General features: G+C 36.1%; 1 protein-coding gene across 2 annotated transcripts in view; it reads right to left on the reverse strand.

Annotated features, from left to right (window-relative positions):
* The window catches only part of THSD7A (thrombospondin type 1 domain containing 7A), a 486,579-nt gene that overhangs the window by 88,768 nt on the left and 382,580 nt on the right, over nucleotides 1-15,231 (reverse strand). For both annotated transcript variants that reach the window (XM_056118708.1, XM_056118707.1), the window contains exons 10-11: nucleotides 5,914-6,046; nucleotides 4,582-4,685 (exon numbers count right to left, since the gene is read on the reverse strand). In XM_056118708.1, the coding sequence (XP_055974683.1) occupies nucleotides 4,582-4,685; nucleotides 5,914-6,046 (237 nt within the window). The remainder of the gene's footprint in view (nucleotides 1-4,581; nucleotides 4,686-5,913; nucleotides 6,047-15,231) is intronic.

Below are 15,231 nucleotides of genomic sequence, written 5' to 3' on the forward strand. Positions count from 1 at the left end.
TATCATTAAAGGAACTGTTTGTTTCATGGACTCCTTGCTGTAACTGCTTTTTCTGTAAAAATGCTTGCTTTGCGAGCACCAGGATGTGAGTTTGGGGAGTTCAAAGAAATTATGAAAATGCTTACGAAAGTGCTCAGGCACCAGGATGTGTTTTTTCCCTAATAGAAGGCCAGTGCTTCTTCTGGGAGGCTGCTGCTCTTCCCATCAGCTGGTGTCAATAAAGACTCCTACAAATTTTAACCTTTTGATCTCTGGTGGACTTTTGATCGTGACCCCACAACAGGTTTGAAAAAAGGTAATTTAGTATTCTATTTTTCTGTAACGTGAAAGGTTCAGTCAAAGATTCAAAAACTAAATCATAGTTTGTGGATCTTATGAGTATCATGCTTTTTCTTTTTTTAAATTAATGTTTCAATGAACACAGTCATACACATTTCTTTAGCTATTCCCATGGCTGCTTTCACAATAAACAAAACAGAACAAAACAAAACCTGAGTAGTTATTATAGGAAGCATAGGTTCCCCAAAGCCAAACACTGGTTTTAAACTGGAAATACTGGAGTTAAAGAATCATATGATCATGATATGACCATCTCTGATCTACTTCTACTTTCTTGTTTCTCAGCAAGTTATAAAATTATTTTTTCTAGTGTAAGCTGAAAAATAACTTATTTTGCTGATTCTTACTACTGTGGTTCCAGAGTCATCCCTTATTACTTCAACTTTGTGACAACAATATCCTAGCTGGTATCCAGGCACAAATGTCTTATCTTTCTAATTTATTCTTTATGTTCCGATAGATAAAGCACTGCTTTTATCAGATCCTTGCTCCCACCACTTATTGAACAAGGTTTAAAATACTGATCCTGACATTTATAGTTCTCTATGAAATCACCCCGGGGGCTCCAGCTCACATCTTCAGATCTTCAATTTACCTACTCTTTTGTGACACATTTAATGCCATTTTTTAAAACCTCAAATGTTTAGCTGTTATTTTTAAGAACAGACGTTGCTTTGTATTCTTTCTCCTTTCTACTTAGTCTATTATCTTTCCAGTCAAGTTTCTTCTCATTCTTTTGCTGTTATTATGTGGATACATAAGTGCATACATATGTGTCTATACGTTACTGGGCCCACTCGAGCAAATCAACGATCAACGGGAGGGCCTTTACCTTACCTTACCTTACATATATATGTATGTATGTATACTGTACCACTGCACCGTCCTCCCATTGTTCATCGATTTGCTCAAGCAGGCACCAGTAAAGTCTCACAACAAGTTGTGAGACTTGTTGTTATTCTTTTTTTGCATATCGAATATGTCACAGGTAACTTGACAGGCTTTGCCATGCAGGCGGAATACTCTCAGTAGCTTGGCAGGCTCTCCAAGAAGGGTGAAGGAATCGAATGCAGGTTGGTCACGTGCAAGACAAATGCCCTACCTGCTGTGCTATAGCTCCAGCCCATATGATCTCCCGACTTCCATTTAGGTATTTCTTAATTACTTTGGCTCCAAACTATTGCTTTAGCAATGGATTAGTTTCAGTCTTTCACTTTTATTTGGTGGGTGATTTTACTTAGAGAACTCATCTCCCTAACCAAATACAATTCGTCTTATTCTGACACTCACAGGTTTTCCCATACAGACTTCTGAATGTGATCACAGTTGAATGAGTTATTGTAACTGGAAAGTGTGAAGTCTTAGAAATTACAGGAGATAAGTACACCAAAGTCTTTGCTTATTAATAAAAATTTCTATTACACAACGATTTTAGTCATTAAAAATTCAGTGCTAACTCTCAATTTTCAGTTGGAACATATGGAGACAAAGATGAAACAGCAAAAACTTGGTGGGTCAATTATGCAAAATTATAAAAAGCATGGCCATTAATAAAGAATATATTTCCTTTTTATTAGAAAAATATTTAATTTTTAAAATTCTCCCTTTTACATGCTTCTATAGAAAATAGACTCTTAAGGAAAATATTCAATCACCTGAGTCAATAAGAACAGAGTGTGGAAACTAAAGTGATTCTGCTGATCATATTTACATAAAAATCACTTCTTGGGCAGGAGACATAGAAGCTTTGTATGACAGCCTGCCTTGCCTGCTGCCATGTCCAGGACAATTCCTAACCACATATTGTTCCCTGAGCAGTTTCGGGTGTGATCCCTGAATAAGAACCAGAAGTAAGGCCTTAGCACTCACAGGTGTGGCAAGCAAACCAACAAACACTTAGCCCTTGCCCCCCAAAGAACCAAAACTCTCTCCCAAATAACTCATTATAATAATAAAACATTTTCAGCTTAGCTATTCAGAAAATTGAAAAGACTGCTGAGAGAGGGGAGTGTGTGTAGGGGGAGGGGGAGAGAGGGTGGGAGAGAGGGAGGAGAAGGAGAGATAGAGGAGGGAGGGAGGGAGAGAGAGAGAGAGTGAGAGAGAGAGAGAGAGAGAGAGGGGCCAAGATTAGGAAGCACTGTTTATAAATACAGAGAGGGAGAGGTGCTTGTTATTAGGAAACCAAAAATATAACAATCAGAAAGTGAACAGAAAGTATTAATGAGGAGGCCTTATACCTTTCCCTCCCACACCCCCAGAGTGGAAGGGGTCACAGAGGGGAAGGGGTCACATACTACCAAACAGTCAGGCAGATGAGGAATGTACAGAGGTTTTCAGATTTGATAATAAAAAAATTGCTGATAATTATAGAGATCAAAACATGTCAAAAAGCAAAAGACTCCATTAATATTATTGTTTTTGTGTTTAATATAGCCTGTGCATATATTCAGAAGGGTTAGGTCTAACAGAAAAGGAAAAGAAATTTATTATTTTATGAACACTTCATATTTGTAAAGTGTTGTAAGGATACATATAATTATAACCTCAGAGGAAGGAGATGAATGAACCAAGGTTGAGTAGTTTTTAAGTTCAGCGTCTGGAACTGGAGTGGTTTTTCACACATGTTGCTTCCACCACATCTCAAAGTGTTTCTAGTGGTATTCATACATAGGCAGCTTTCATAAATTGAACCTTAGAGTTCATTTCACACTTTGGTTCCGGAAGATTATTTTGTATAGATTGTACAATGTGAAAATTGGGGAAAAAAACACAGTATCATTTGGTTTAGCCTCTACTTTTGTTCTTTTTCTTTTTAGTTAACTGTGGTCCAGAAAGGAGAGGTGATGAAAAAGATTCACATAGCATTATGAAAAAGCTGGGCTAAAACATTAGTTTTCTGGTTCCCAAACTCATATATATTTATAGAGTCTGAATGACCCAAAACATCTGCAAGTATATTTTGACTCCGGGAGGAATTAGCAGAGTAGAGCATAACAAGAAGGCATCATATCAATCAATGTCTTAATGAGTAGTGTGAAATGGGGTGAATGCCTTTCAATTCTAAATCTCAAATCTCATTAAGTCTAAAGGGAGACAGTTTTAGTCTGAAGTTGATGATAGGAAATACATAATAAAATTATGCAGAAAATAAAATCCTAAAAATCCCTAGGTAGTTAATTTTTTCTAAATTAAATGTTTCATAAATATACATAAGATTAATAATATAAAAACAGAGTATTTGGAGGCTGGAGAGATAGTACAGTGCGTAACATACTTGCTTTGAATATGGCCAAATTTAAAAAGAAATTCATCTTTCACAGTAAAGAGGAGGCTTAAGATCAAAGAAGTAAAAGTGGATTCTGCTTAATATGTTCAGATTTTTGTAATATTTGAACACATAACTACAAATGAGAGCAAAACATGCTTTGATGAGCTAAAGAAATGTACCTGTATATTCAATTAATACTGAACAAAAATTTAAGTCAATAGCAGAAAATATACCCTAAAAATCAGTATGAGTAAAGCCAAGCAACTATTTCATCAATACTGAGATTTCTACAAGTGTAAATATGTTCCAAATTTTGGGATGTAAGTATTGTTCACAATGCCTAGTTACTAATAATGGAAAATTGGAAATATTTCCATCAGTCATTTAGGCAAGATTTCATGTTATCTAGTAGAGCAGACAGATTGCAATTCACACATGGCAGGTTTCAAGTACATAAATCTGTCATTTAACAATTAGTCCTGAATATGAACAGAATTGGGGATAATCATGACAATATGAAGGGTGTCATTGCTGATGTTTTCTAGGCAATCTAGCCAATTATAATATAGTCTATATATACCCTGTATGCATTTAAGTAATGATTTAAAAATCTTAATACTCCTATTGATTGTTAAAGCGACAAGCCGAGTTTTATGACATGCCATGACCCTCCCAAAGTAACAACGACAACAATCAGATAGCTGCGGAATACCTTCTATGAAAAAGCCTTTTCAAGAATTTGGTCTATATCTTTCAGGTCTGAATGAGGAAAGTGTTGAACCAAAGAACGAAGGGTGCAATGAGAAAAAGAGAGTTTCTGTGTTCTAGAATGAGGAAGACAGTCTGGAAGCAGATTCATAGCTACTTTTTCCTGCCAGCTACGCATGACATCAAAGTGATACATTCATCAAAGTACTTAGTTATTAGGGTTGGAGAAGTTAAAGGCAAATCAACTATAGAACAGGGTCTCTCACCTCTTGCCTGTCGTCCCGGCCCACAGCCTTCTTGGGCCCCAGGGCTGTCCTGTTGCACACTCCAAGGGACTAACTGGCACCTGCGCCATTTGTGAGTTTTCCACCTTCGAGAAAAAAAGTTCATGGAGAAAATATAAAATACTAAACAAACCACAGAGACAGGCATGGAAACAGGAATTTGAATACTGAAAATTAGAATTTATTTAATAGTGCTCTCAGTGCTATCTAAATTTCATTGAGATCTCTATTAGATATTATAAAGGCATTATCAAATACAAATGTACTTTCTATGGCAGTGGATACAAGAGTTCATTATTGTAAAATTCTTCAGGAATGGACTCTAAAGACTTTTCAATGACTAAGGTTGCCAGGAGATGTATTAGATAGTCCCAAAGTTATACCTTCCATTTAAGCAGGATATTCAAATGATTAAATTCTATGTAGTTGCATGTAAGTCAGAAACACGTTGTGTAATGTTTTAATTAGCAGTATAGATAGGGTAACTCATAAATTTTCATTTCAAACATAATACACTTAATAAAAACAAAACCTCCAAATAAACATTTAGGCTGATGGTTATCTGTTATGGAAACATACAATTATAATGTCTGTTATCTTAGAATTAAATACAAATACATTAAGATGGCAAATTGTCTGTAATTTTTTATCTTAAATTAATATTTTGTGATCACACAGTGCATCAATTGATGCCATAATATTTCCTTTGTTATCAGGAATGCAATTATATAGTACATCAAGTTTCAATTAGGAATTTTGTTTGGTGGTTATGAGGAAAAAATTCTCCAATCACTGTCAAGATAATGATAGGTAGTTTAATAGCTTTAATTCTCTTTATGAGTATTATCTGAGTTAGCAACAAATGACCAGAACATTTTACGAAGATGCCTGGGATAAAGATGTCATTTTGTGAGCCAGAACGCCAGTCTTTATGAGGAACAGGTGCTCTGAGAGCTAGGGGGCAATGCCTAGCCTCATCCTCTAAGTGAAAAAGAATGAATTCCCAAAGCAAATGCGTTTTCTAATTATTGACCACTTTCCAGCACTTCTCAGAGCGACATAGGAAATTTCTCCAAATTCCTGAAGATAGTAATACAGCTTGGAACTTTACATAAGCCCTTTCCTGGAGATAATTTCAGTGACAAAGCAATTCTCCTTAAGAAGCAAGAGATCATACATCTGGTCATGAACATCTGACTCTATGCAGCTGGATGAACATCATTCGCTTCCTTTTTTCCCCCATTATGAAACAATAGGAACTTGAAGGATTTTCTCCAGGCATCACACTCAGTGCTTTCCCTTGAACTCTGTTACCTGTAGCTTTGGCACACTGGCGGGGCCTCACAGACCTTCTCTTCATAGAGGGGGTCTGTGCAGTCGCGGCCTCCATTGGCTGCCAGCTGAATGATGACCCGGTGCCGAGACTGCTTCTTGACCCCGGAGTCACCTGGAATGAAGCAGCTTTTTAACCTCTGTACTCTGCACTAATGAAAGAATCTTCAAATATCATCCCCAGTGTGAAGAGACTATATTGCCTCTAGCTACCTGTGCTTTGACATCCCAGAAAGAAGTCTCATTTAATCCAATCCCTTCCTCAATTCGCCTGAAGACTGTGTATATGGAAAATCCAATCTATTTGCATTTTAAAAAAAGTGAAAAAATGAAGAAAACAGTCCCATAGTTCACCAGCCTTCCTAAACCAGAGTTACAAAGTAATTGCTCTTGTGTATGTTTCTTTTCCTTGAGAAAAATGACAGAACTAATTAATTTCTTTTTCTCTGCTGTAAGTTTATTTTCATGCCATCTCACAGAGTGCAGCTCATATACATTGAATGAATCGTTCTTAGGAGAATATATTCAGTTTTTTAATGTGAAATTTTATTTCTTTGTTATCACTTAATTGAAGATGCATAATATAAATTATTCCAGTTATCTATCATCCATACTAAACTGTATAGGATAGTCAATTCAGGTCCCATCCTAAACACCAGTGATTCTGATTGCTGCTGTCAGAGCACTGTGTTCATTTGAATAATCTACAGTTGTAAGTCACTGGATGGTCCCTGGCCTAGTGGGCCATCTGTAAATATGGCAGACTATGTACTTGGAGCATGTAGTTAAACTCTTGGCAAAGAATGGAGAACTGAAAATGCCTTTCCCCACCTCCAGTTAGGTAAGTCATTTAGTTTTCCTTAGAGTGTGAGATAGTTGAAGGTGGGAAGTATGGAGAAAACCTAAGAAAAACTGGTTTGCTGTGAAAATTCGCTTTCAAGATTGCACTATAGCTTATTCAAAGGGACATCAAGTTCTGAATAAAAAAATAATTTTGATTTTTCATGTTCCAACCTTCCATATAATAAAGTGGGATTGCTACTGTATTACTGTACTAAAGAAAACTTGGTTCTTTTATTAGTCACAGGTTGATAATACCAGGAAGCAATGGTAAAGCTATTTCAAATGTTACCTAGGTTTCTTCACAAATTTTACGTTCTTTTTGTTCCCATTAAGACTTTTGAATTGCTCAGGAAATCTTATTTCTAGAAGTAATATTCACATAAAATTAATTTAATCTTTTAAAGTAACAGTTCAGTGGCACTGCATGATGTTGTGCAATCACTATCTTTATCTATCTATTTCTAAAGCATTTTCATTATCCCCAAAGAAAGCTTTATATCCATTAAGCAGTTGCTTCCCCTACCCAGCTCCTGCAACCACCCATCTGGCCCCATCTCTATGGATTTACCTACCTGGACATTTGTTATAAATGGAATCATAGGTGACCTTATACATCTGCCTTCTTTCATTTAGCTTAATGATTCCAAGTATGATCTACATTTTAGCATGTTTTAGTTCATTCCTTTTAAAAGCAAATAGTGTTCCATTGTGTGTATAAGCCACAAATTGTTGATTCATCCATCCATTAATGCACATTTAGTGTTTTTCTAACTTTTGACGATGAATAGAGCTACTATGCAGAAAATTCCATTTCAGTTCCGGCTTTTAGTTTTTAGGGGGTACTAAGCTAGGAATTACATTTGTGGGGCAGGATAATTCAATGTTCAAGTTTTGAAGAGACACTATTTCTTTTAAGTTTTACCATGGTATTACATTTTTGCTACAATTATAATTTCCATTTAGTAATTTCGGTTTTTGTCTCCATTTTTTCCCTTTGTATAAAATATATCACAAAGCAGAGTGTGAAGAGAGCAGTTTCCAAAAATGTAAAACTAATCACATGCAAAAAATAAATAAATAAAAAATAAAAATATATCAGGTCTTATAAGCAACAGAATGTGTGTGAATTCCTAGATACAGACATTTATTTATTTATTTTCGTGAAGTAAAATAGTTTTATTTAGAGAAATACAACAGGGAGGTGGGGGGTAGAGAGAAAAGAGAGAGAAAAAGAGAGATGAGAGAGAGGTGTGTGTGTATGTGAGAGAGAGAGAGAGAGAGAGAGAGAGAGAGAGAGGTGTATGAGTGACATCTCAGGTTGAGAGGGGTGAATTCCCAAGATGGAGAATACATGAGATAAACATTATAATGAACTATTCAAAATTGATAATAATTTTTGTAAGTAAATAATTAAAATTATATTTTAATATCCACTAAAATTATTTAAAATTTATCTTCAAACATATCAGTTTGACAAGATTATTACTCTAATGTAGCTTAATATTTTCTTTTAGTACTAGAAATAGTATAAAATATTCTAGCTTGAAGAAAGTATTTTCCAATATATCAACTATAATTATAATTTCTATTTAGTAATTTCAGTTTTTGTCTCCATTTTCCCCTCTGTATAAAATATATACAGTCACATGACATGATTCTATTTATAAAATAATTCCCCAAATAATGATTTTTAATGGTGTTTTCCTGATAAACATACATTCCCCCTATCTTCAGGATCATTAAACATTTGCCACATAGACTATAAGAACGGGAACTTGAAAGAGTTAGCAGCCCCAAATAAGAACTATTGAGGAAGGGTGTAGACACTCCAGTAAAGGGTCTGGTACTGGAATATTTATGCATGAAACTCTACCATTAATAGTTTCATCAACTGCAGTACCTAAATTAAAATTAAAAAAATAAAATTTAGGGGCTGGAGTGATTGCATAGCAGGTAGGATGCTTGCCTTGCACAAGGCTGACCTGGATTCGATTCCCAGCATCCCATATGGCTCCCCGAGCACTGCCAGGAGTAATTCCTGAGTGTAGAGCCAGGAGTAAACCCTGTGTATCACCGGGTGTGACCCAAAAAAGCTAAAAAAACTAATCAAAGATGAAATTTGAATTAATATTGTTCAAATTTTTTAAGCAAAATTAATTTTTCATAATTTTCCAATCATGAAAGATTATGCTAATTATGTCAGTACCCACAGAGTCTATGTACTGTCTCAGCAATGCACTGAAAAGTTCCTATATTAGAGTGCAAAATTATCAGATTAGTCATTTCTTAACTGTCTGACTACAAAGGAAAATTTCTAAAAGAAATGAAAACAAAACCAGAATACTTATTTTATGCTAAGCATTACTAAAATAGAATCCTTGGGAGCTGGGTTTGGGAATCTAATTTTTACAATTGCTAGGAAGCTGTGCTGAATTTTATATTTACTAGAATAGATAATCCTATAAGTCTCTTACCAATTAAAAATTCTAGGGTACACAAGTGACTTTTTTAGGAATATTGCCATTGTGGGATAACTTGTACTATTAAAGACTGTCTCAACTATTTTAGTGAATAATTGGAATACTGCTGATAATGAAATAGGGATTTAGGGGCTGGAAGTAGTAGGTAGCTGAAAATTAAAGTATATGAAAATATTGTCATGGACTTTTTATTGTGACTATTCTTAGAATTTGAATGTCAGCTTCAAATGTTCACATATTAAATATCATTTTCTAGGGAAACTTGAAGTACAGATAGAACTTAAATAAAATTGTTAATATAGTTCCCATCCTTTATATTTATATTTTAATTCCCATATGATAACTCTTCTAGTAATTCAGGTCAAGAAAACACTTGTTTCCCTTGACAATCTGTTAAAGTGCCTCTCTTTTTCTCCTTCATTCAACAAGATCTTAGAGCTAATTTTCTTTTCAACTGCAGGGGCTCACCTTCCCTTTAATTTTCTCACTAAAGCTTTGCTCTTGCTCTTCCTTCCCTCAGCTGCCTTTTATTATCTGACTTCACTCCTTTTACACTTTCATTATTTTTATTTTGTTTTATTTCAGCTGTCTTTAATCTCTTTAAGAATATAAAAAAGCAATAGACTACATATTTGCTCATTACTAGGAGATTGAAGGCAGTGTTGGTCTAATTGGTTGAATTTGGGGGAATTGGGCCATGTTTGGCAGTGCTCAGGGCTTATTACTGGCTCTGTGCTCAGGTGACCATATGCAGTGCCAGGAATTAAAATAGGGTCAGCCATTTGCAAGACAAGAGTTTTAAGATTTATAGTATCTCTCTAGCCCCTGGTTGATTTTTAATAGCAAAAAACTAAAGAGGATCAGGTCTTTCATTCTCCCACAGAACTTAAATTCTCAGAGACATATGCCAATACATGGTTGGCACTCGCCAATGTTTCTAAACATGCAGGTAGAAAACAAACATGGAACTGAAACCAAGGTTCCAGGAAAGACAGGGGAGAATGAATGCTAGAAAGCTCCTGGTTTCAATGAAGCTCATAAGTACAAAGGTACAAAGGCAAAGCATTCAGATTTTTGAGGCAAAAACCAAATGTTAGTGTTGTCATACTACTTTGTTTGCTGAGTTGAAAGCAGCAACATCACTTAATTCACTTAACTCACATAATTTAAATAAACCTAAAATCTATGACTTCTTGTCACATCTTGTCACAATCTAGTCAATCCCTGCTCGAGGTAGTCGACGAAAAACAGGATGATCGTGATCGTGATCGTGATCGTGATGTGACTATGGCTGGAGCAATGCCACAGCGGGTAGGGCCTTGCACGCGGCTGACCTGGCCGACCCAGTTTCGATTCCTCCGCCCCTCTCGGAGTGCCCAGCAAGCTACCGAGAGTACCTGGTAGGTAAAGCCTGGCAAGCTATCTGTAATGTATTCGATATGCGAAAACACAGTCACAAGTGTTACAATGCAGACATTACTGGGCCCGCTCGAGCAAATCAATGAACAACGGGAGGGCAGTGACATGTGATTATGATAACTCACTTTGCATTAATAATGGATTGCACAGTGGAAATTCAATTCTTATTATAAAAAAGTTCAAATTCTGGGGTTGGAGCAATAGCGCAGTGGGTAGGGCATTTGCCTTGCACGCGGCAGACCTGAGTTTGATTCCCAGCATCCCATATGGTCTTCTGAGCACCGCCAGGAGTAATTTCTGAGTGCATGAGCCAGAAGTAACCCCTATGCATCACCAGGTGTGACCCAAAAAGAAAAAAAAAGTTCAAATGCACTTTCAAAAACACAAGATAGAGACTGATTTGACTGAAGTAGAATAGTCCAAAGCCAAACATTCAAATGGGGCAGTTTATGCTGTGACACAGTAAGTGTTATGATACAGACATGCATGTGTCTGTTACCTGGGATATTATTTATTCTCAAATTTTATCTTGGAAATTACTTGTTCAGGGGTCAGGAAGACAGCTCAAAGGACTAGGAATCATGCTTAGTATACAGAAGCCCCAGGTTAGATCCCAACACTGCACCTGTGTGAGAGAACCTCAAGCAATGTGCCAGAAGAAGCTTCCAAACCAAAATGAACTAAATGACAAAAAACAAAACTTTCACTGTAGACCTTAATTAGGCGATAGAGGCTTCATTTCAGAATACAGAGACCACTATGTCACATGTTAAAAAGAAAAATTAAGTTCCTGCACTTGAGCTGTCAGATTTGGAATTTTATATCCTTCCTCATTTCCTGTAAGTATCTACATTGAATTGCTTACATGTATTTTTCCATTTATCTTTCCATTTTAGCACGTAGAACAAGTCATACATAGTTAAGTGCTTAAATGAATAATTGCTAAAGAGATAAGTACGTGCATTTAACTTCTCCACTGAATATTAGTTATCATTTTCATTCATTTTCTTATAGTATTAAACACATGGACACTAAGTTTTCACACTGAGAATTAATAAAAAATAACAATTATTTTCTCATCAGAAATACTGAGCAATGGAAAGTTATTTGTCTGTAATATTTATATTAAATAATCTTGGATAGGTATAGAAAAATTATGTATTCAAATGCACAATGACTTGATCAAAATATTGATTTTAAAAAGATTTTTGTCACAAATAATTTGCATGCATAAATGTATCCTAGTTTTGAAACAGCTTTGCAAAAATTTATTCAAAAATGAAAAAAACCTGATAGGAGTACTGGTTTGAGGATTAAGCGACTTTCTACTCAGTACTGATCTTTATCAGCATTAATTTTTCAAGATATAATCTTGAGAGATAGAGGATTAGTATTTTAAATAACTTCTTATTTTTCCTGAAATGCTGAGCATTCCTTCTTATGCAATGCTATAATGTAATTTCACCGCTTTAATATGAGTTTTTTAAAAGGAGTGTAGCTCTATATATTCAAAAACTAAAACTCTTGTAAAGTTGAGACTTTACCTGAATAATTAAGCTAAAAAGAGCCACTTTAATTCCAAATTAATTTTCTGTTACTATTATCTATCCTTGAACATTCAACTTGGTTAGCACTTTTAGTTATGTGCAGATGTCCGTGTAATTTTAATGATGCTTGGATTGTTCTCATTTCATACCACACAGTGAGAAAGCTAACCACATGTCATGCAAAAAGACAGTTTCCTCTAACAACTCACTACCATTATTTTCAGTTTTAGCAGTGCACAACTGAAAGGGCTTCTCCAGGTCAGCAAAGCTTCGAGGAACTGTAGTCCAAAATCCACCCTTTCTTCCACCCACCAGACTTGCTTATTTCATCAATACACATTGCAGTTATTTCTTACAAGTCTGAGTGCTTTGTTTTAGACTTTTCAAAAGCCTTTTGTTCTAGGAGGTCTCCACATAGCAAGGTCAAGCAGAACAAGCAGTTATTATTTCCTGCTCCTAGCTACCTAACAAACAAGAGTGAGAGAGAGAGAGAGAGGGAGACAGAGACAGAGATAGAGATAGAGACAGAGAGAGACAGAGACAGAGAGAGACAGAGACAGAGGGAGACAAAGACAGAGAGAGATGGAGAGAGAACAGAGAGAAAAACAGAAAGAGAGAGAGAGAAAGAGAGAAAGAGAGAGAAAGATTGCTCAAAAGACACCAGATACTAAAATCCTGAAGCAATGTTTTTTTAACTCCCTTCACAACAACTACTCCAGGATCTCCTTCTTGGAGATTACCATGCATTTTATTTATTTTTTAAATTGCTGTTTTATTTATTTATTTATTACTTTTTTTAAAGGAGTTTTATTGGGTCACCGTGAGATACAGTTACAAACTTGCATGATTGTGTTTTAGTCAAACTATGATCCAGTACCCATCCCTCCACCAGTGCACACGCATTTTCCACCACCATTGTTCCCGGTGTCCCACCCACCACTCCCACCCCACTCAACTTCCTGCCTCTGTGACAGGTACAATCCTTTTTACTCTCTCTCTAGTTTTGGGCATTGTGATTTGCAATACAGATACTAAGAGGTCATCGTGTTTGGTCCTCGGTTTACTGTCTGCACACATCTCCCATCCTGGGCGTTCCCTACCTTCCAACTGCTTTTCCCCCAGCACGTGAGGCTGGCTTCCAAATCATGGTGTGATCCTCCTGGCCCTATATCTACTGTCCTTAAGTGTTAGCCTATCATGCATTTTAAATGATAGAATATACCTCCCTCCACATGAGTTCATCCCTATTAAATGATTATATCTCAGATGCCTTCTTATTCACAAGAAGCTAGATCCTATAACCACACCCCTTATCCATAAACACCTTAACCAGATTAATTTTCTCTCTTTTTTAAACAATCTTCTAATGTTTTTCCCTACTTGATCACTTGATCACTTGACATCTCGTGGAATCCAGTCGGTAATGGCTCTAGTCCAGCAGTCGTCTCCAAATCTCATTATGTGTGCAGCCCATCTGATTTTCAATGGATTGGCAAACAAGACAGCATCCCTGATTCTTGATCATCGACGGAGGTCAGAACTCCGGATTCTTTCTCTCATTTGAGAGAAAGAATTTTTCCCTACTATATCCATGGAATCATAAAGTTTTATTAATTTCAATATTTTCTTGGGAAGCTTCCTTTACATTCTTTGCCAGTAGAAGTTGAATCACCTCTGCTTACTTTTTTCCAAGACTTCTTTCTCTTAGGGCTGGAGCAATAGCACAGTGGATAGTCTGTAGTAGTCTGCAAGTAGTCTGCCTTGCATGTGGCAGACATGGTCGGCCCAGGTTCGATTCCTCTGTTCCTTTCAGAGAGTCCAGCAAACTACTGAGAGTATCTCGCCCGCAGGGCAAAGCCTGGCAAGCTACCAATGACGTATTTGATATGCCAAACACAGTAACAACAAGTCTCACGATGGAGGTGTTACTGGGCCTACTTGAGCAAATTGATGAACAATGGGAGGACAGTGCTTCTTCTAACTCTTAAAAAATCTCCAATTTCTTTGACTCTATTGTCATCAATTTTAGTATCAGCCATCAACCTCACAGAACTAATCCAGAACATTTCATTGATGACTTTAGGATATCTCTTACTATAATCCTTTCTTTTTCTATCCCTGACATCATTTTGGTATTTTTGCATCACATGGATTATTCCATTTAAGTTACGAGAATTCTGAGTGCCGTTGGATTGTGGCTTCTCATCTTCAATGACTATTATCTATATCTTACATCAAATACAACTCTTCTGGGAACCACGTGATAATTGTGCCTTGAGTAACAGGCAATATCTTTAAACATTTTATTTTCTAGTTACTACTAAACTTTTAGTTCACCTACTTTAGTTCTCATGTTGCTAGAAATTTTAAACTCAAGATTGCTCATCTATTTTTCTCATAACCTTTTTTACTATATATAATCCTCTTCATTTTTTATCATCTTGTTCCAATTTAATTCATTATTACTATAAATGTATTTAAAACCCTTTTAAACACCCTTGAATCCCTGTTTTTCTCCCTCTAATATTTTATCTAGAAATGCTCTGATCTTACTAATTAAAACTATTTAACCTTACTTTTTCCTGCATTCCAGCATCTAGTATTTGGCAAAAGGAACACTAAAACTAAAATGGTCAATTACTACTTTTTGTTATTGTTGGCTTTAGGCTCATACCCAGCAGTGTTACAGGCTTACTTCTGACTTTGTACTGAGGGGCTCTGTACTCCTGATAGAGAGTGGGCACCATATGGGCTGTCAGGGCTCAAACATGGGTTGCCTGTGTGTAAGGCATACTCCCTATCAGCAATACTATCATTCTAGCCACTGAGTGATTTTTTTAATGAAATAATTAAATGTCACACTATGCTAACTTGTCTACTTTTCAACTCTTTATTCCCCACCCCACTTGCATACTCATTGAAAATTTAGAATAATCACCAATGCTTAGCCTGTGTCATACCAATGGGATATAAGCTAATAGAGACCAAGAACACTGCCTTCATTGCTTATT

The sequence above is a fragment of the Sorex fumeus genome, unplaced genomic scaffold (genome assembly GCF_029834395.1).
Source record: "Sorex fumeus unplaced genomic scaffold, SorFum_2.1 ptg000037l, whole genome shotgun sequence".
In the NCBI taxonomy this organism is placed as follows: Eukaryota; Metazoa; Chordata; class Mammalia; order Eulipotyphla; family Soricidae; genus Sorex; species Sorex fumeus.